General features: G+C 46.3%; 1 protein-coding gene across 1 annotated transcript in view; it reads right to left on the bottom strand.

Moving 5' to 3' along the window:
* LOC134956871 (putative ferric-chelate reductase 1) overlaps positions 1-23,222 on the bottom strand; it is a 92,194-nt gene that overhangs the window by 7,790 nt on the left and 61,182 nt on the right. The window contains exons 3-4 of the mRNA XM_063938758.1: positions 11,629-11,720; positions 9,866-10,091 (exon numbers count right to left, since the gene is read on the bottom strand). Of these exons, the coding sequence (XP_063794828.1) occupies positions 9,866-10,091; positions 11,629-11,720 (318 nt within the window). The remainder of the gene's footprint in view (positions 1-9,865; positions 10,092-11,628; positions 11,721-23,222) is intronic.

Below are 23,222 nucleotides of genomic sequence, written 5' to 3'. Positions count from 1 at the left end.
TCAGCACAGGGATGCAGAGCAGGGAGAGTGCCTATCCAGCACAGCATCTCCCTGCAAAGCATCCTTTTGCTGAGTGGGTAGTGCCGGGCCTGGCTGCGGGCTCCCATGCGTCATTGGGCAAAGTTGATGTTAAGTCTGCATTTCGTCTGTTGCCATTGCACCCTTATTCGTTTAGTTTCATGGGCTTTCGACTGGACGACGGATTTGACATTGACAAATGCCTGCCCATGGGTTGCTCGGTCTCCTGCGCTTTTTTTGAGGCCTTTAGTTAATTTCTTCATTGGTGCGTTTGCACTGGGATGGGCGAAATGGGAGTCGCCCACTAGCTGGACGATTTCCTGAGCGTGGAACTTGCTCATTCGGACAGGTGTGCGCGATTGCTGTTCTCCTTGAAAGAACTCTTTTCAGAGATTGGGGTTCCGTTCGCCCCGGAAAAATGTGAGGGTCCCTGCACTTGCCTCTCGTATCTAGGCATAGAAATAGATATTGTGGCAAGGTGCTGCCATTTGCCAGTAGACGAAGTTGCCAAACTGCGTGAGGGGATTGAGCGGGCATTGGCAGGTGGCAAGGTTACCTTGCACCAGTCCCAATCCCTTTTCGGTCTTTTCAATTGTGCTTGCAGGGTAATTCCCATGGGTAGGGTTTTTTGCCATAAATTGGAGAGGGCGATGGCTGGCGTGCGTCGGCCACATCACTTCATTAGGTTGTCATCCAAGATTTGCAGGGATATGCGAGTTTGGGATGCCTTCCTACGTGAATTTATACGTGAATTTAATGGAGTTTCCATTTGGCTGTCAGATTCTGTCCACAGTCTGGGGATACAGTTGTTCACAGATGCGTTGGGTTCCTGGGGGTACGGTGTATACCTTGATGGTGCCTGGTCAGCTGCCCCTTGGCCTGACTCATGGTTTCTATTGGGCTTGACCCGAAACCTTTTGTTGCTGGAACTTTTTCCCATTGTAGTGGCTTTGGAGCTGTGGGGCGAGCGGGTCAGAGACCAGCATGTGGTGTTCTGGTGTGACAATCTGGGCGTGGTCCAAGTGATCAACAGTCAGAGGTCATCCTCACTCCCAGTTCTTCGCTTGTTAGGTCATCTGGTTTTGGGCTGCTTGCGTCTTAATGTGCGCTTCGTGGCGAGGCATGTTCCAGGGGTAGACAACTGCATTGCCGATGCACTTTCTAGGTGACAGTGGGATAGGTTTCATGCATTGGCTCCTGCTGCGGCTCTTAAGGGTGACGTTTGCCCCTCTTATTGTTGGCAGGTTATATGGCAGGGATAACTGCTTTGGCGAGCCAGTGTGTGTCTCCTGCCATTTTGGAGAAGTATCGTGCAGCGTACAATCGGTGGGAGGCATTTATTGCGCACAGGCAGAATGAAGGTAAGCCTACCTTTCGTTTAATGTTAGACTTTATCTGGCGTATGTACATAGCTCGGAGGTCACGCACTGTTGTCGGGCAGTTGTTTGCAGGAATCTCCTTTTTTCTGCATTTACAGTGTAGACACAATTTCACTAAAAAGCTTTTTGGTGAGACGCTTTTTGCATGGCTGGGCGTGTGGCGCTCCTGTGTCTGTGGATAGCAGGCATCCTTTATCGGTTGCGTTGCTGGGTAGCTTGATGGATGTAATACTGTCCGTTTGCGGTTCGCAGTATGAGGTGTTGCTTTTCCGGCTCATCTTTGCAATGTCTTTTCACGGAACCTTTCGGATCAGCGAGTTGGTGGCACCCTCTAGGTCAGCAGTTCCACCTTTGCTTAAGTAACAGGTGTTACTGGCAGATGCGGTAATGTGTAAACTAAGCCGGTCTAAGACGGATCAGTTGGGGCAACCTTGCCTGACTACTCTAACACCAGCGTCTGTCCTGTAACCTTAGCACACGTGTATGGTGACTCTAGGCCGCGTGCTGGCGGAGCATGGCTCATCCACCTCGATGGTTCTCCGTTGACGGTTTACCAATTCCGGTGGGTATTTAAGAGGTGCCTCCTTGCGTTGGGATTGTTGCCATCACTGTTATTCAGAGACTGAGATTAAATCGCTTGGTCACTGGAAATCCAATGCCTACAAACGCTATGTCAGGTAATAAAATTTTCCTGTTTCAGATTGGCTTTTTTTCTGGTTTGGCTAATTTTTATGCATTTTGTTTTATTTTCAGTTCACTCGGGGAGCAACGGGAGGGCGGACAGACGAGTCGGTGTTGAGGTGCCTTCGCTTTAGCCGCTGAGTATTTTTGGCAGTGCTCTGTAAGAGTTGCCTCGGCTCCGTCTTGTTTCCCCATCTTTTCTGTTTTCCTCGACTGGACTCAACCTGTAGCCTTTTTTGGCCACTCGTCACCGTTTGGATGGTGAGGGTCCCGTTGGTTTTGCCCTGCCTTTCTCCTGAGAACCGGGGGGGGTGCTATTAGCTTGCACTCCTCGTGGCAGCTTTTGCAGGTTTTCACTTCAGGACAGGTCGTTCCCCTCCCCTCCCCTTCCCTGGCCCGCCCTTCTCGGATGTTGTAGGTCAGTTTGGGTACACTTTAGTTACATTATTAACTTACTGTATTCATTTATTTTGCAGGAGTGTCCCTCGACATGCGCCCAGGGCCGGCGCTACCCGCTCAGCAAAGCAAAGGGATGCAGTGCAGGTAGGCGCCAGGCTGGGAGAGGTGCTGTCCCTGCACTGCATCCCTGTGCAGCGCCTGGGCCCTCTGCTGCTACTACTGGCTGCTGTGCCTGTCACACCATTTGACAGGCAGCAGCGCCGGCAGCTTGAAGCCTCCCCTTACCTTCCTACAGTGTCCTCCGTATCCTGGCCGAAAAGGGGGCAGGGCTACACGGCACCGAGGGGCGGAGCTACACGGGACCAGGCTGCAGAGCCTGAGGAGGACAGAAACTGTGGCCAGCCAGATGGTATGTGGAGGAAAAGTGTTTGTGTGTGTGTGTCTGTGTGTCTTTGTGTATGTATGTATGTATGTATGTATGTGTGTGTATCTGTCTATGTGTATGTGGGTGGGGGGCATAATTTATATAAATGGCACTTCTGAGGGCATTACAGTGGTTGAAGAGGGCCTGCGCCAGTATGCAACGGTATGGCATACCGGCACTTCGCCACTGACCCGGAAGGTTTTTTTTTTTAACTAATAGCAGTATGCAGTGCAGACCATAGGTGTGTGCACCCCTCACTCACACGATTGCCACCGATTAATGTCCCCCCCTGCTGCCGATTAATGTGCCCCCCCTTGAGGCGCCGTGCAGTGTGGAGATGGAGGAAAGGGACACGGTGCCGCGGCTCCTGTGTGAGGCTGCTGCCACCGTCCACGGAGGGAGCGACGGCGGATGGGAACTATGGAGAGCAGTGACCACGGAGGGAATGATGGCTGCCGGGACCCAGGATCTACGGGGAGCAGGTGACATTCTTGTTTAACTTAGCGAGCACCTTTCACTACCATACTGCCCCCCCTGCTCAGCACCACTGCTGCCATACTGTTCCCCCCCTGCTCCGCACCACTGCTACCATACTGCCCTCCCTGCTCCGCACCACTGCGCCCATACTGCCCCCATGCTCCGCACCACTACTGCCATACTGCCCCCGGCCTGCTCCCATACTGCCCCCCTGCTCTGCACCACTGCTCCCATACGGCCCCCCTGCTCTGCACCACTGCTCCCATACTGCCCCCCTGCTCCGCACCACTGCTCCCATACTGCCCCCCCTGCTCTGCACCACTGCTCCCATACTGCCCCCCTGCTCCGCACCACTGTTCCCATACTGCCCCCCCTGCTCCGCACCACTGCTCCCATACTGCCCCCCCCTGCTCTGCACCACTGCTCCCATACTGCCCCGAACTACTGCTCCCATCCTGTGCTATAATGCTATACCTATACCGTGTGCTATAATGTGAATTTCGGCTCATTCCATGTGCTATAATGTGAATTTCAGCTCATTCTGTGTGCTATAATGAGTGCTATAATGTGAATTTTGGCTCATTCTGGGTGCTATAATGTGAATTTCGACTCATACCGTGTGGTATAATGTGAGCTTCGGCCCATTCAGTGTGCTGTAATGTGAATTTTGGCTCATTCTGTGTGCTATAATGTGAATTTCGGCTCATTCTGTGTGCTATAATGTGAAAGGGGCACGAGTACTATATAGTATTAGGGGTCCTACTATTGTGGTACATAATGTGTATAAGGGGTATATGGAGTGGTACTTTACACTTATGGACACAACCCCTTCTAAGTGACGATGCCCCCTTTTCCGGAGCGCGCAGAATTGCAACCTTCATTTTTCCATACTCCCACTTAAAAATGTCCACTTCGACCACTGGGGCATTATATGTAACCGGCGCTACTACAGGAGCTATTATGTATATAACCAGCGCTACTACAGGGGCTATTATGTGTATAAGCAGTACAGCTACAGGGGCTATTATGTGTATACAGTACGGATGGTATAATGATTAGCATTACTGTCTCACAGCACTGAGGTCATGGGTTCGATTCCCACCATGGCCCTAACTGTGTGGAGTTTGTATATTCTCCCCGTACTTGCGTGTGTTTCCTCCGGGTGCTCCGGTTTCCTCCCACAATCCAAAAATATACTGGTAGGTTAATTGGCTTCCAACAAAATTAAACATAGTGTGAATATGTCTGTGTGTACATGTGATAGGGAATATGGATTGTAAGCTCCACTGGGGCAGGGACTGATGTGAATGAGCAAATATTCTCTGTAAAGCGCAGCGGAATATCTGTGCGCTATATAAATAATTGGTAATAATAATAATAATATAAGCAGTGCTACTACAGGGGCAATTATGTATATAACCGGCGCCACTACTGCGGACATTGGGGGTCATTCTGACTCGATCGCAGTGTGCTTTCGTTCACACAGCTGTGGCCGGCTCACTACTGCGCACACACGGGAACCGTAATGCGCACATGCGTTGTTGTCCGTCGCCAGGTAACGACGAAGGGAAAGAAGAAAGTGATCGAAGCGGCGATCGCTTGAAGATTGACTGGCGGTGGGCATTCCTGGTTGGCAACACAGCGCCTGGAGCCGTTTTCAGGGAGTGGTAAGAAAATCGCAGTTGTGTTTGAAGAAATGCAGGCGTGTCCAGGGCGGGTGTTTGACATCAGAGCCAGGACCAAACAGGCTGAAAACGTCGCAACTGGTAAGTCTAGCCTTACTTACAAACTGCACAAATTTATTCTCCATAGCAGGGCCGCACAAGCGAATGCAGCCTTGCTATGGGAAACCCCACCCCCCAATAGGCGAAGTATAGTTGATCGCACGGGCTGCAAAAAGCAGCTTCGTGCGATCAACTTGGAATGAGGGCCATTATGTGTATAAACAGCACTACTATGCCCGGAGTAATGTGAATAAGATTGTGCTTCTATGTGGTGTAATTTGAAATGGGGGTACTATTGTGTGGCCATGCTCCTTCCTTGTGAAACCACATCCCTTTTTGCCGTACACTGTCCCTTTGTAAAATATGGGAGGGCGCAAATTTATAGTTTGCAGGGAGGCGCCGAACACCCTAGCACCGGCCCCGCATGCGCCCTATATGGATATTGGGCCACTCATTTGTTTATTGGGCGGCTAGGTCACCTTTGTTCAGGGACTCGCAGGGGCTACACATATATATATATATATATAGGTGTGTATACTTGCAATTGTCGGATCGGCACTCTCCTAGCGATGGATATGTTGCTCAGGTGCCATCTGGAGGAATTAATGCAGGTAGCAAACTGTGTAACAAACAGCGGCACTCAGAGACTGACACAGCGTGAATAAAGTGCTGGTGCTTTTAATTCATGGCTGGTAACTAGGTGTGTATATATATATATGTGTAGATATGTATATGTGTGTGTATATATATGTGTATATATATATATATATATATATATATATACACACACAGACACACTAGTTTTACAGACCCAGCATATACTGGGTCACCTCAGTCCCCACCCCCGTGCTTGGCTCCGCCCAGTTCTGGAAACCCCCCCTTGCAAATCCTGCGTTTGCCACTGACTCGGCTTCTCTTCCTGTTTTGCAATAGGTTAAATGGTTAGGACATAGGAGGATGAGATGGGAGGAACTCTTGCCTGCCTTGATGTTACACGTTAAATCCCATGGCCCTCCAGGAGTGTTGGTCATTCACCTAGGGGGTAATGACATTGGGGCTTTGCCCTCTCTTGAGTTATGCCACTGGATGGTGCGTGATTTGGAGTAGGTCATCCTTGGTGACCTTGGTGTCAGATTGTTTGGTCCGCGGTCATACCGCATCAGGTTTGGCGTAGTCCGCTGCCTGGCATTGTGTTGGACAAGTCACAGCGCAAGATTAATGTTCTTGTTGGCAGGAGAGTTTTAGGTCTTGGTGGTGCAGTAGTCTCCCACCCACTTATTCATTTTCGGGATGCCCATTTATATAGACCAGACGGCGTCCATTTGACTGATAAGGTTGTTTGTTTGTTTTTGGAAAACATTTTTCTTGTGCTCAATAGCTTGGTTTGAGTTTGTTAGTGCTTAGTTCAGGTTGTGTAGTGGTAGTGAGTTAGAGTATGGTGGCGGCACTGGCTCCTGCTGGGCTGGTGTGCGGCGGGAGGAAAGAACGGCAGTTACAGTGGCTATTGCGATGCTGTTCGGAGGGTGCTCTTTGCCCAATACATTGTATACTCTGGCCTTCCTTACCGGGGGTCATTGGGCTTGGCTGTCTGGCCGGCCCTATTATGGTGTATAGGGAAGAGAGTTGGAGCCTCAGTATTTATTGGCGTAGCCAATGAGTGATATAAAAAGTCATGTCGTGGACATGTGTTGCAGCAATAAGTCGTAAAGTCACTGGTGATCTGGCCGTTCTTTCTTATTTGCCACCATACTTATAGGCCCTACACACTGGCCGATATTCTGAAAAATATGAACGATCTCGTTCATAAATGAACGAGAACTCGTTCATATCTTTCAGTGTGGAGACTCCAGCGATGAACGATGCGCGGCCCCGCGCTCGTTCATCGCTGGTCTCCCGTCGGCTGTGCATGCAGGCCAATATGGACGATCTCGTCCATTTTTGCCTGCACTTCAATGCAGCCGGGTGACGGGGGGAGTGAAGAAACTTCACTCCCCCCGTCACTGCCCCCCCGCCGCCGGGTCGCTCGTCGGCCGTATCGGCCGTCGGGCACCTCGGCGGCGCATCGCCGAGTGTGTAGGGCCCCTTAGTTTAAGTATTATAAATAAATATCTGTTGACCGATTTGAATGGCATTTCAGTGGTCTGTGTCATTATTTCTAGATAAATTAAGTTAGTTATTATTTAATAGATAAGGTTATTGTGTGATGATGTCATTCAATCCAACTTTTGACGATAGAAAGTTTATGAAGAGCGAGTGCTAAATAGCACAAGTGACCGTAAACTTCAAGGTAGTAGGATTGTATAATCCTTGCACAATTTAGTTAGGTAAGCAAACAGTTAACAGGTTGGGAGCAGGAAGCTATTAGAATAGTGGGAGTGTTTAGGGAGGAGCTAGAAGACATTTTGTGGAGGAAGGCGTATTCCTCTTCCTCTTTCTCTTTTGGATTTCCCACCCTCCCTCCCCAAGTCACCTTTTTGCCCCATCTGTTTTTTCTTTTTACCGGTTGGGGTTTGTCAACCTGTGGGTGGTGGGAAAGAACGGCAGTTACAGTGGCTATTGCGCTGCTGTTCGGAGGGTGCTCTTTGCCCAATACTTGTAAACTCTGGCCTTCCTTACCGGGGGTCATTGGGCTTGGCTGTCTGGCCGGCCCTATTATGGTGTATTGGGAAGAGAGTTGGAGCCTCAGCATTTATTGGCGTAGCCAATGAGTGATATAAAGTCATGTTGTGGACATGTGTTGCTGCAATAAGTTGTAATGTCACTGGTGATCTGGCCGTTCTTTCTTATTTGCCACCATACTTAGTTTAAGTATTATAAATAAATAACGGTTGACTGATATGAATGGCATTTCAGTGGTCTGTGTCATTATTTCCAGATAAATTAAGTTAGTTATTATTTAATAGATAAGGTTATTGTCTGATGATGTCATTCAATCCAACATCTGCCCATAGAAAGTTTATGATTAAGCAGCTACCACTTTTTGTTTGCACTCATGAGCACCAGGTTCACTAATTTGAAGGAATCAGAAAGGGGCTGACATGTTTGAGAGATACAAAGAATAATTTCTGTGTCCTTATATATAAACTTACATTTAATTTGGAGACTGTGACTTAAACACTTTCTCCTGAGAGATCCAGAATACAGTAACCAACATCGTTATTGTACCAGATCAGCTTAATTTTGTTCTATCCATTTGGCATGTGCTCACTTTTTGAAGCTCACTTTTCTTTGTCTTTTAGTTACACCCCTATCATTTTTCTTTATTGTAGATTTTTTTTTATACATGTAGAAACAATATGGGAGGGAGGAACTAAGCATTGCATCCTCGATGCTATACATCCCTCCACTCATCGGGTACATACCAGCATTAATAATGCCAGTATGTAAATGTGATTAAAATCATAAAGGACAGTTGTCAGGGTAAGCGTTGTCCTTGCGATAGAAGGACTTAGGGGTGTTTAGGACCCAGGAGTCCTTCTGTTCATGCACAGAGTGACTCGCCCACCGCAGGGAGGTGCTGGGAGTGATCTGATTGGAACCCTCTCAGGTGAAAATGTGAAAAGAAATCCATAGGCTTCTATAGGGTAACATCACATGAAGATGGTGTTACCCACCAGGTCCAAGATCCGGAATGTATAGCTTAGTACATAAAGAAATGTGGCCAAAACTCAGAAAACTGGATTTCTAGGTTTTGGATGCATTTTTTACTTTAGTACATTTTGCCCTATTTCCCTTATTGGGAGACAGACATCATCTACCATAGAGGGAATGGATACCTGCAGAGGACTTTTGTAGATAGGATGCATTGCGCATTCATCAGGAAATTATTGTTTTGGCATTTTAATACTAACTTAAATAGTTGCTAAAAAATCTCCAACTTGCCCCTTTCAACACTATATTGTTTCACAGTGATACAGTATGTTTCTACAGCGCTATTCAAGATAATCCATGTGCACTAGGAGTTACAATACTTATGAACTGACATTTCTAGAATGATTCTAATAAAGCAATCTAAAATGTAAAAATACAATTGGGACACTACAGATAAAATTGAGAACTCATGAAAGCTCTACAGTATGTTAATGTAACTTAGTACTTAGCAAGAGGAGTTTTAACCAAGGTTAAAAATCAGGCGCAAGGTGGGCTGGTGTTCTAATTATAGCAACTGCTATAAAACAGGTTTAGTCAAACCTGTGTAAACTAAAAACAATATACAACAAACAAGGTAGCAGCGCTTTGCAATAAATGATAATATATGTATAACTTGGAATATATTGCAGTAGATCAGATTGAGGCACCTCAATCTGCTCTACTGCACTATGGGGGTAATTCCAAGTTGATCGCAGCAGAAATTTTTTTAGCAGTTGGGCAAAATCATGCGCACTGCAGGGGGGCAGATATAACAATTGCAGAGAGAGTTAGATTTGGGTGGGATATTTTGTTTCTGTGCAGGGTAAATACTGGCTGCTTTATTTTTACACTGCAATTTAGATTGCAGATTGAACTCACCCCACCCAAATCTAACTCTCTCTGCACATGTTATATCTGCCTCCCCTGCAGTGCACATGGTTTTGCCCAACTGCTAACAAAGTTCCTGCTGCGATCAACTTGGAATTACCCCCTATATTCCAATTTATACATATATTATCATTTATTGCGAAGCGCTGCTACCTTGTTTGTTGTAACTTAGTACTTAGTAGGACAATGATACTAAAACAATAAATAGGAATTTAAAGTTCATGAAGATGAATAATAAAACTTACAGCGAGTTGTGATCCACTGTTACCGGGTAGAACACCCACTTTGGTACTAGATGTGATACTGGTGGGAGTGGCAATGAGTTTGGCTGTAGTGGTTGTTCCTTTTGTAAATGATGTGATATTTCCCACTGTGGTAATAGATGTGTCAGTACTGGAGAGAGCAACATATGCAATCTTTGGACTGAGCAGATTAGTCCAGAAAATAGTCCCCACTTGTACAACAGTGGCTCTAAAAAGTAAATAACAGATTATTGATAAGGATAAATATTAGGTTAAAATTGGTAGTTACCTAAATGATTTCATATCATTTCAAGCTTAATCACTGTTTATATAAAATAATAAATGACAAAGCATTGCTATTTCCATTATTAAGAAATTCAAAATTGAAAGTGAATAATACAGTACAACGAGATGTAGTTATGTGGCTGGTGGTTACTATACTGACGCCAGGATCCTGAATGATTGACAGCCCGACAGTCGGCATGCCAACTAACAGGAACTATTCCCAGTCCACGACACCCATAGAGTGGGAATAGAACCTGTGCAGCGAGTCACCGAGCAAGCAAGGGGCTGCGTTTCGCTTGCCCCAACCCCCCCCCCTGCTGCAAGTCTAATGATTGGTACCCCGGCATTGGTATAGTGACCAAGTGCCGGTCACCAAAACCCAGTGCAACATGTCTCTTGTCCTGCAACTTAAGTTTCTTTATACTGTGCATCTTCCAAATTAAGTTGGTTACATAAGTTCACAACCTCCTAACTGCATGTGTTTTGGATCTGATTATTCCTGCCCAGTGGAGTTTTAAGAGAGGAGGGGACTTGCGGAAATGGCCGTGGTGGCCATTTTCAGAGTGATTTCTGTCCGCAGTGCAGGGCCATCGTCGCAGGACTCTGTATAATATATGGGTGCAGTGTGTGTGGTGTGGGCCCCCCTGGACCCATTATAGAGACGCTTATGCCTTCCTTTTATTTCCCATTTATGTTTACCATTGTTATCTACCTCTTCTGTCTAAATCCTTCGCTGACAAGGGGATAAATGTAATAGCCTTCGAGTTGCCTTTTAAAAGCAGCAATCATTTACAAGGTAAAATCAGGTTGTTTTTGACTTGTAAATGATTGCTGCTTCAAAAAATCCGGCAGACTCGCAGAAAGTCCCACAGCTGCCGCAACTCAGAGGCTATTACATTTAGTCAAAGTGTATATATTTTGGCCACCGTATTAAACATAATTACGTTTCAGAGTGTTTCTTTTTGACCAGAAATATGGCAATGTTTGTGGATATACACTGTATGCTGTGTACAGGTCACACACATTTTGCTGCAGTATTTGTTTTATGTAAGTCATATTATTCTGTGGTTGCACCACAAGGAAGCATGCACTTGTTGCAAACAGAATTAAGTTGTTGTGTGGTAAAGAAAACAGAAGGAGAAACAAGTGAGGTCCAATGCAGATTTGTATTTCACAGGGCTACAAGGAAAACAAATAGCCAAACGGTTTGGAGTTTTTCTGAAAAAGGTAATTGCAGACTAGGCGGTCTATTTACTAAGTCTTGGATGGAGATAAAGTGGAAGGATATAAAGCACCAGCCAACCAGCTCCTAACTGTCATTTTTCAAACCCAGCCTGTGACATGACAATTAGGATCTGGTTGGCTGGTACTTTATCTCCATCCACTTCATCTCCATCCAAGGCTTAGTAAATAGACCCCTAGGTCACAAAAAGTTTGGAATTCCCAAAAGGATGATGATGATGATGATGACAATACATTACCTGATCTGGATATCTGTAAGGTTGGAGTTTGGTGCCACCCATGTCACCTGTATGCTGGTCTTTGCAGTACTTGATGTGTGACTTACTGAGCTCTACAATTAAAATATACATGTGGCATTAGTGTGAGAGCAGTCATTCACCATATAACACATTTAGGGGTCTATTCATGCAGCAGTGAAAAGACCTGTTTTGCGTTAAACAGGGCTTTTCTCTGCCTACTGCAATTCACAGAGCGGGTTACCGTGGAGAAGTCTCTGACTTCTCCAGCGGCACCCCCGCTCTGTGCCTGAATCGCATCACCATACCTTTGTATGGCGAGTGCGATTCATGAAGGTGCGGAAAGCTCTGCTTTCCGCTTCTCCATGGAGTTCAGGTTCGCCATCTCAGGACGGCGTAACCTGAACTGTGGTGCGGAGACGGCAGGGAAGCTCAATGCTTCCCTGCTATCTGCTCGGCACCTGGCGCTGGCTCTGCCCCCTGACCTCTCAGCAACCACTGCGGCCGGCCGGGAGGTCAACAACCTGCACATGCGCAAAGGGACTCGCCGCTGGACTCCGCGCATCGCAGGGAGGGACTGCTGGAGATGACCTCACCGCAGGAGCCCCAGACACCGCAGCGCATCGTCGGAAGGGTGAGTATACATGAATTGCTACTTATTACAGCTATACATCGCATCGAAGCGATGCGATGTATAGTGTGATTAGTAGCAATTCTGTTTTCGTTTTCTACATAAATAGACCCCTTAGCGGTCTATCTATTAAGCTGGAAAAACACTTTTCCTGTGATTTCACTAGAGAAAGGGCTTTTCTCAACTTTTTTGATTTTGTTAAAAGGTTAACCCCAGAAAAATCTAGTGCTCATTTAGCACTGTTTTATGCACAAAGTTGCATGGAAACATATATATCATGCCATTTGCAAAATGGTTGTTGAGTAGTGTTATTAAATAATAGAAGCCATAAACTGTTTGTTGTGTGGCTGTATGACAACAGCAGTTCTACTCTTGGGACCTGAGTAGACCCAATTGTTTGCATACAACTCCGATGTTGCTAGATCTGCATATGCGCAAAAACCGCACTGCGCATGTGCAGAAATCTGTGCGAGATCCCATGCAATGCCCTCAATCCACAGCATGACTGACAGGCAAAACCGCCAGGAGGCATTATCTTTTTCCAGCCGCCTCCTGTAGAATAATCATAATGTAGCAGTAGCAGCTGCTACTATACTGCATCCATCACTGAATAACCCCCTTGATCTTAAATTCTAACTAGAAAATGTAGACACTGATGTAGTTAAAATGTTTCTTCAAATTTATGCAGACATGTAGAAACAGGAATTTGTCCTTAAGTTTCATTTTCTCACGCATTTTCATTTATTTTCTCAGCAAAGATTCCCATAAGCTTAGTAGGTGCAAATAAATACAAATGTTGCAAATGTATCTATTAGAATGCAGCTACTTATTCTTTCTCACAGATAGTAGAACGGTCTAGAAATCTGTAATTATTTGCTTATTAATAATTGAGGCAATAATACTGCCCCCTACTAATACAAAATTGAGCTTGTAGTGTGTATGTGATTCTGATATCATTTCTGGCAAAGCGTATCCCATGCTCTAAATATGATATGATGCATTTTCAAAAACGTGTATAAACTCTCTAAGCCTAATAAAGACTGATGAAACACCATAACTGTGTATGTTCACTTTCTCTCTTGCCGTGATAATCTTTTCTTTTACAGATGTCCTTATTCCTGGTTACCTGACAACTTGACTTTATTAACGTTAAGGTCCTGATTCATGTTTGTAGGTAAACAAAATAAAGCAAGTAACTTTGTGTTTGGAACAAACCATGTTGCTATGCAATGGCAGCAAATACATTTATATTTTTCCTGTGCATGTAACCCACAAATGTTAGACAGGTTTATTTTTAACCTGCAATTTAGATTTCAATTTGAACACACCCCACTCAAATCTCAATCTCTATGCACATGTTATATCTGCCCAGTGGTGCAAATAGAAATTTTTTCTTAGTGGTACTGATAGTAAAAATGGGCGTGGTCATGTGTCATGAGGGGGCATGATCACACAGAATTAAGGGAGTGGCTACATGAGAATAGGGGGATGGTTGCATTATGCCACACACCGTAATGCCCCTTACACATTATGCCAAACACTGTAATGCCCATTACACATTATGCCACACATTAATGCTTATTACGCTTTATGCCACACACCATAATGCCCATTACACATTATGCCAGACATCTTAACACCCATTACACATTGTGTCACACACCGTAATGCCCATTACATATTATGTCACACAAAGTTATGCCACTGACACCATTTTATGTCCCACACACAAAAAATAAGATTTTACTCACCGGTAAATCTATTTCTCGTAGTCCGTAGTGGATGCTGGGACTCCGTAAGGACCATGGGGAATAGCGGCTCCGCAGGAGACTGGGCACAACTAAAGAAAGCTTTAGGACAACCTGGTGTGCACTGGCTCCTCCCCCTATGACCCTCCTCCAGACCTCAGTTAGGATACTGTGCCCGAAAGAGCTGACACAATAAGGAAGGATTTTGAATCCCAGGTAAGACTCATACCAGCCACACCAATCACACCGTATAACTCGTGATACTCTACCCAGTTAACAGTATGAATAATAACTGAGCCTCTCAACAGATGGCTCAACAATAACCCTTTAGTTAAACAATAACTATATACAAGTATTGCAGACAATCCGCACTTGGGATGGGCGCCCAGCATCCACTACGGACTACGAAAAATAGATTTACCGGTGAGTAAAATCTTATTTTCTCTGACGTCCTAAGTGGATGCTGGGACTCCGTAAGGACCATGGGGATTATACCAAAGCTCCCAAACGGGCGGGAGAGTGCGGATGACTCTGCAGCACCGAACGGGCAAACTCTAGGTCCTCCTCAGCCAGGGTGTCAAACTTGTAGAATTTAGCAAATGTGTTTGACCCCGACCAAGTAGCTGCTCGGCAAAGTTGTAAAGCCGAGACCCCTCGGGCAGCTGCCCAAGAAGAGCCCACCTTCCTCGTGGAATGGGCTTTCACTGATTTAGGATGCGGCAGTCCAGCCGCAGAATGTGCAAGCTGAATCGTACTACAGATCCAGCGAGCAATAGTCTGCTTTGAAGCAGGAGCACCCAGCTTGTTGGGTGCATACAGGATAAATAGCGAGTCAGTTTTCCTGACACTAGCCGTCCTGGAAACATAAATTTTCAGGGCCCTGACTACGTCCAACAACTTGGAAGCCTCCAAGTCTTTAGTAGTCGCAGGCACCACGATAGGTTGGTTCAAATGAAAGGCTGATACCACCTTAGGGAGAAACTGGGGACGAGTCCTCAATTCTGCCCTATCCATATGGAAAATCAGATAAGGGCTTTTACATGACAAAGCCGCCAATTCTGACACATGCCTGGCCGAAGCCAAGGCCAACAGCATGACCACTTTCCACGTGAGATATTTTAATTCCACGGTTTTAAGAGGCTCAAACCAATGTGACTATAGGAAATCCAACACCACGTTGAGATCCCAAGGTGCCACTGGAGGCACAAAAGGGGGCTGAATATGCAGCACTCCCTTAACAAAAGTCTGAACTTCAGGTAGTGAAGCCAGTTCTCTCTGGAAGAAAATCGATAGAGCCGAAATCTGGACCTTAATGGAACCCAATTTTAGGCCCATAGTCACCCCTGACTGTAGGAAGTGCAGAAAACGGCCCAGCTGAAATTCCTCCGTTGGGGCCTTCCTGGCCTCACACCACGCAACATATTTTCGCCAAATGCGGTGATAATGGTTTGCGGTCACTTCTTTCCTAGCTTTAATCAGCGTAGGAATGACTTCCTCCGGAATGCCCTTTTCCTTCAGGATCCGGTGTTCAACCGCCATGCCGTCAAAATGCAGCCGCGGTAAGTCTTGGAACAGACAGGGCCCCTGCTGCAGCAGGTCCTGTCTGAGCGGCAGAGGCCATGGGTCCTCTGAGATCATTTCTTGAAGTTCCGGGTACCAAGCTCTTCTTGGCCAATCCAGAACAATGAGTATAGTTCTTACTCCTCTTCTCCTTATTATCCTCAGTACCTTGGGTATGAGAGGAAGAGAAGGGAACACATAAACCGACTGGTAAACCCACGGTGTCACTAGAGCGTCCACAGCTATCGCCTGAGGGTCTCTTGACCTGGCGCAATATCTTTCTAGCTTTTTGTTGAGGCGGGACGCCATCATGTCCACCTGTGGCCTTTCCCAACGGTTTACAATCAGTTGGAAGACTTCTGGATGAAGTCCCCACTCTCCCGGGTGGAGGTCGTGCCTGCTAAGGAAGTCTGCTTCCCAGTTGTCCACTCCCGGAATGAACACTGCTGACAGTGCTAACACGTGATTTTCCGCCCATCGGAGAATCCTTGTGGCTTCTGCCATCGCCGTCCTGCTTCTTGTGCCGCCCTGTCGGTTTACATGGGCGACTGCCGTGATGTTGTCTGACTGGATCAGTACCGGCTGGTTTTGAAGCAGGGGTTTTGCCTGACTTAGGGCATTGTAAATGGCCCTCAGTTCCAGAATATTTATGTGTAGGGAAGTCTCCTGACTCGACCATAGTCCTTGGAAGTTTCTTCCCTGTGTGACTGCCCCCCAGCCTCGAAGGCTGGCATCCGTGGTCACCAGGACCCAGTCCTGTATGCCGAATCTGCGGCCCTCTTGAAGATGAGCACTTTGCAGCCACCACAGCAGAGACACCCTGGTCCTTGGAGACAGGGTTATCAGCCGATGCATCTGAAGATGCGATCCGGACCACTTGTCCAACAGGTCCCACTGAAAAGTCCTTGCATGGAACCTGCCGAATGGAATTGCTTCGTAGGAAGCTACCATTTTTCCCAGGACTCGCGTGCAGTGATGCACCGACACCTGTTTTGGTTTCAGGAGGCCTCTGACTAGAGATGACAGCTCCTTGGCTTTCTCCTCCGGGAGAAACACTTTTTTCTGTTCTGTGTCCAGAACCATCCCCAGGAACAGTAGACGTGTCGTAGGGACCAGCTGTGACTTTGGAATATTTAGAATCCAACCGTGCTGTTGTAGCACCTCCCGAGATAGTGCTACCCCGACCAACAACTGCTCCCTGGACCTCGCCTTTATCAGGAGATCGTCCAAGTACGGGATAATTAAAACTCCCTTTTTTCGAAGGAGTATCATCATTTCGGCCATTACCTTGGTAAATACCCTCGGTGCCGTGGACAGACCAAACGGCAACGTCTGGAATTGGTAATGACAATCCTGTACCACAAATCTGAGGTACTCCTGGTGAGGATGGTAAATGGGGACATGCAGGTAAGCATCCTTGATGTCCAGTGATACCATGTAATCCCCCTCGTCCAGGCTTGAAATAACCGCCCTGAGCGATTCCATCTTGAACTTGAATTTTTTTATATGTGTTCAAGGATTTCAAATTTAGAATGGGTCTCACCGAACCGTCCGGTTTCGGTACCACAAACATTGTGGAATAGTAACCCCGTCCTTGTTGAAGGAGGGGCACCTTGACTATCACCTGCTGTGAATACAGCTTGTGAATTGCCTCTAGCACTGCCTCCCTGGCTGAGGGAGTTGTTGGCAAGGAAGATTTGAGGAAACGGCGGGGGGGGAGACGTCTCGAATTCCAGCTTGTACCCCTGAGATACCACTTGAAGGATCCAGGGATCCACCCGTGAGCAAGCCCACTGATTGCTGAAGTTTTTGAGACGGGCCCCCACCGTACCTGGCTCCGCCTGTGGAGCCCCAGCGTCATGCGGTGGACTTGGAGGAAGCGGGGGAGGACTTTTGCTCCTGGGAACTGGCTGTATGCTGCAGCTTTTTCCCTCTACCTCTGGGCAGAAAGGACGCGCCTTTAACCCGCTTGCCTTTCTGGGGCCGAAAGGACTGTACCTGATAATACGGTGCTTTCTTTGGCTGTGAGGGAACATGGGGTAAAAATGCTGACTTCCCAGCTGTGGCTGTGGAAACGAGGTCCGAGAGACCATCCCAAAACAACTCCTCACCTTTATAAGGCAAAACTTCCATGTGCCTTTTAGAATCTGCATCACCTGTCCACTGCCGAGTCCATAATCCTCTCCTGGCAGAAATGGACATTGCACTTATTTTAGATGCCAGCCGGCAAATATCCCTCTGTGCATCTCTCATGTATAAGACTGCGTCTTTTATATGCTCTACGGTTAGCAATATAGTGTCCCTGTCTAGGGTATCAATATTTTCTGACAGGGAATCTGACCACGCTGCTGCAGCACTGCACATCCATGCTGAAGCAATAGCCGGTCTCAATATAATACCTGAGTGTGTATACACAGACTTCAGGATAGCCTCCTGCTTCCTATCAGCAGGCTCCTTTAGGGCGGCCGTATCCGGAGACGGTAGTGCCACCTTCTTTGACAGGCGTGTGAGCGCTTTATCCACCCTAGGGGATGTTTCCCAACGTGACCTATCCTCTGGCGGGAAAGGGTACGCCATTAGTAACCTTTTAGAAATTACCAGTTTCTTATCGGGGGAAGCCCACGCTTCTTCACACACTTCATTTAATTCCTCAGATGGGGGAAAAACTACTGGTAGTTTTTTCTCCCCAAACATAATACCCTTTTTTGTGGTACCTGGGGTAACATCAGAAATGTGCAACACATTTTTCATTGCCTCAATCATGTAACGTGTGGCCCTATTGGAAGTTACATTAGTCTCATCGTCGTCGACACTGGATTCAGTATCCGTGTCGACATCTGTGTCTGCCATCTGAGGTAGCGGGCGTTTTAGAGCCCCTGATGGCTTTTGAGACAGTTGGGCAGGCACGAGCTGAGAAGCCGGCTGTCCCACATCTGCTATGTTGTCAAACCTTTTATGTAAGGAGTTGACACTTTCACGTAAGTCCTTCCACAAGTCCATCCACTCAAGTGTCGGCCCCGCAGGGGGTGACATCACATTTATCGGCAACTGCTCCGCCTCCACATAAGCCTCCTCATCAAACATGTCGACACAGCCATACCGACACACCGCACACACACAGGGAATGCTCTGACTGAGGACAGGACCCCACAAAGCCCTTTGGGGAGACAGAGAGAGAGTATGCCAGCACACACCAGAGCGCTATATAACACAGGGATTAACACTGTAACTGAGTGATTTTCCCAATAGCTGCTTGTATACACAATATTGCGCCTAAATTTAGTGCCCCCCCCCCTCTCTTTTTTACCCTATGTAGTCTGGAAACTGCAGGGGAGAGCCTGGGAGCGATCCTTCCAGCGGAGCTGTGAGGGAAAATGGCGCCAGTGTGCTGAGGGAGATAGCCCCGCCCCTTTTCCGGCGGACTTCTCCCGCTTTTTTGTAGGTATATCTGGCAGGGGATTTTACACATATATAGTCTCTATGACTATATTATGTGTAGTTTTGCCAGCCAAGGTACTTAATATTGCAGCCCAGGGCGCCCCCCCCCCCCAGCGCCCTGCACCCATCAGTGACCGGAGTGTGAGGTGTGCATGGGAAGCAATGGCGCACAGCTGCAGTGCTGTGCGCTACCTTGATGAAGACCGAAGTCTTCTGCCGCCGATTTCCAGGACTGTCTTCTTGCTTCTGGCTCTGCAAGGGGGACGGCGGCGCGGCTCCGGGACCGGACGATCGAGGTCGGGCCCTGTGTTCGATCCCTCTGGAGCTAATGGTGTCCAGTAGCCTAGAAGCCCAAGCTAGCTGCAAGCAGGTAGGTTCGCTTCTCTCCCCTTAGTCCCTCGTAGCAGTGAGTCTGTTGCCAGCAGATCTCACTGAAAATAAAAAACCTAAAATAAACTTTCTTTTTCTAGGAGCTCAGGAGAGCCCCTAGTGTGCATCCAGCTCAGCCGGGCACAAGATTCTAACTGAGGTCTGGAGGAGGGTCATAGGGGGAGGAACCAGTGCACACCAGGTAGTCCTAAAGCTTTCTTTAGTTGTGCCCAGTCTCCTGCGGAGCCCCTATTCCCCATGGTCCTTACGGAGTCCCAGCATCCACTTAGGACGTCAGAGAAATGCCCCTTATAAATTATGCCCCAGTGGTGGGCTGGTGATACTGATACCACCAACATATTTCTTAATGGTACTCCGTACCACCCCGTACCACCATACTTTCAGCACTGCATATGCCCCACCTGCAGTGTAATGGTTTTGCCCAGTTGCTTGCTTTTTTACTTTACTAACAAACATGAATCAGTATCTAACTATATAAGACCACTCTAATGACTATTAAAATAGGAAATATCCCTAAGTTATAAAAGTTTAATGAAACAAAAACCTCTAACTAAAACTAAAAATGAGGCTTGTTTAAGTTACGAGCCGCTGTGGCGGCTCATCGCTAATCCCAGTCATTGATTGGCGATAGGGACATCATAGCAGCATTCCCTCACAGTTGCCTGACAGTCGCCTAGGCAACAGAGACGCTGGGTGGCCGTGGGGGATTTTGGGTCTCCATAGGGATGTACAGTGCTCCAGCTGCACAGCATTTGTAATTAAAGGGGGATTGTCACAGCTGGCCTCTGGATTGGCTCTCCTCCTCTTTATCTTCCAGACACTCCTGTCTGACCTTGCCGGTTATAGTCCTTAGTTACTGCAGGAGCCCTTGTCACTCTGTTCTTTACTTTGGATCTTCCTGTCTTCCTTTGTCTGCTGCAGCTATTCCTGAAAACCTAGTATGTCTGTTGACGTTCTGCAAGGCTTAGCTACTGTTAATACAGCACATCCGGTCATTTAGCTAACATCCTGCAAGGCCAAGCTCCAATCTACTCCGCACACCTGGCCTGTCAGTAACTGCCTGCAAGACCGAGCTTCACTCAATCCTGCATCTCTGGCCATTCAGCTAACATCCAGCAAGGCCAAGCTTTGGTCAATAATATACCCTTTTGCTACTATTCTTCAATTATTCAATAAAACATCAAGTTTATTAAAAAACACTTAGCTTAAAATTTACTACTAGCACAGCTGTGTACAATAGTTACACTTGTTAATAAATCAACACTGGCTACACCATCTGAAACAATTGTTCCATACCACAGTGAAACACTATTCATTTCAATACAGCCTACTGAAACCTATAAGTCCAGACTTATCTAGAGGATTAAAATACCGCATACAATAGTATTTATAATTGCTTATATCCTCCTGCTGGTAGAAGGTAATTATTATTCACAGTGCTGTTGAGAGATACTTCTGATGAAACAGCCATTAACACGAGGCTGAGAAACGCGTTAAGTGTTACCCCTACACTTATGGATACAACCATCTGAAACGAGATTAATCTCCAAGTGCCGGTGAGATTTCGTTTTACTCCCGGAGATCGTGAGGTGATCCTGGTCAGCCGCTAAAGCCGCCCCCGTATCAGCTGAAAGATTGCCCCGGTTCCAACTGCCTGCACCTAATTATATTGGAGGCGGACTATGAGACTTCCACTGTGAGACCTCCGGCGCAGAGGTCAGCGGTGGAACCGCCGAGCTTAACGTGGGGACGAACGCTCGACAGGAGATGCAGCTCTAGGCGGCCAGATTTGAAAAGACATGGGTGAGCACTAATTACAGATAGCCATAGCGGCTCTACAATTGACTGTGAATTACATCTGACAGTCTCCACAACGCAATTGCCATTTGAAAGTGTCAGTAAATGGGGACGCCCATTAAAATCATATACAAACGAGATCAGTAAAACTGACAGCTTTTCACCTCATTTGATGGATTTTATTTCAACAGCACTGTGAATAATAATTACCTTCTACCAGCGGGAGGATATAAGTAATTATAAATACTATTGTATGCGGTATTTTAATCCTCTAGATAAGTCTGGACTTATAGGTTTCAGTAGGCTGTATTGAAATGAATAGTGTTTCACTGTGGTATGGAACAATTGTTTCAGATGGTGTAGCCAGTGTTGATTTATTAACAAGTGTAACTATTGTACACAGCTGTGCTAGTAGTAAATTTTAAGCTAAGTGTTTTTTAATAAACTTGATGTTTTATTGAATAATTGAAGAATAGTAGCAAAAGGGTATATTATTTTTCATGTCTAATTACAAATTATTTTAATAAATAGTCTCTATTCTGGACAGCGCTTTCAATTTGTTTTTTAGTTTGGTGTTATAATTAGTGGGACTCAACAACCCATTTTTTGAGGGCAGCAGTCCACAATAGGGAAGATTAGTACTAATTGAGGTAAAATTGTGACAGCTGACACACACTCCAGTCTAGCGCTTATATTTGGTTTTTGGTTTAGTTCAAGCTTTGGTCAACCCTGCACACCTGGCATGTCAGTTAATAACCTGCTAGGCTACATTTTGGACAATCCTGCATGCCTGGTCAGTCAGCTAACATCTATAAGGTCAAGCTTTAACCTACCCTGCACGTCAGGTCTGTTGGATAACATTCTGCAAGGCCAAGCTCCTGCCACTCCTGCACACCTTGTCAGTATGTTAACACCCAGGCCAAGCTTAGGTCAATTCTGCACTCCTAGTCTACCTAATAATATTCTGCAAGCCCACAGCCAATCCTGCATATCTGTCCTGTCCGCTGACAACATGCAAGGCCTAGCTCCAGCTAGTCCTGCATACCTGAACAGCCTGCTATTGTCCTGCAAGGTCAAGCTACTACAGCTGATCCGCAGCTGTTCCTGATACACCTGGTCTGTCCGCATTTATCAACGTGTTACTCTGCCTTTCTGCAACCTCTGGTATGGGAGGATCACATAGGACCCATTGGTACCGAAATCTAATCAAATTGTGTCGTAGCTGCCAGGACACAGTTGTATGTTCACTCTTCAGTCTTATTCCTTATTATATAGGATCTGCAGTTTATTGGGTGAACTCCTACTGCTGGAGGAATTAAGTCCAGGGGGCCCACTAAGTACAAGTGTGCGCAACAAGCACTAAGGGAACAGCGGGGGGTTGCTAATGGTGAAAAGCCTCTTGAGGGCTCTACGAGTCTCACTCTTATAGAAATGTAGCTTCCTACTACTTCAAGCAAGTCCAAGGATCTAGTCTTGCTATGTAAACAGTTTATGGATTTCATTTTTTCTAATACAGATTGAGTATCCCATATCCAAATATTCCGAAATACGGAATATTCTGAAATACGGACTTTTTTGAGTGAGAGTGAGATAGTGAAACCTTTGTTTTTTGATGACTCAATATATACAAACTTTGTTATTAAAAATATTGTATTAAATGACCTTCAGGCTGTGTATATAAGGTGTATATGAAACATAAATAAATTGTGTGAATGTACACACACTTTGTTTAATGTACAAAGTTATAAAAAATATTGGCTAAAATGACCTTCAGGCTGTGTATATAAGGTGTATATGTAACATAAATGCATTATGTGCTTAGATTTAGGCCCCATCACCATGATATCATTATGGTATGCAATTATTCCAAAATACGGAAAAATCCCATATCCAAAATTCCTCTGGTCGCAAGCATTTTGGATAAGGGATACTTAACCTGTACCCTAAATTACCCGTATTTTTCGGACCATAAGACGCGCCTGACCATAAGACGCACCTAGTTTTTAGAGTAGGAAAACTGGAAAAAAAATATT

Source organism: Pseudophryne corroboree, chromosome 9, assembly GCF_028390025.1.
Source record: "Pseudophryne corroboree isolate aPseCor3 chromosome 9, aPseCor3.hap2, whole genome shotgun sequence".
Lineage (NCBI taxonomy): Eukaryota > Metazoa > Chordata > Amphibia > Anura > Myobatrachidae > Pseudophryne > Pseudophryne corroboree.
The sequence above is the reverse complement of the archived record's forward strand: the minus strand, read 5'-3'. Positions and strand labels throughout refer to the sequence as shown.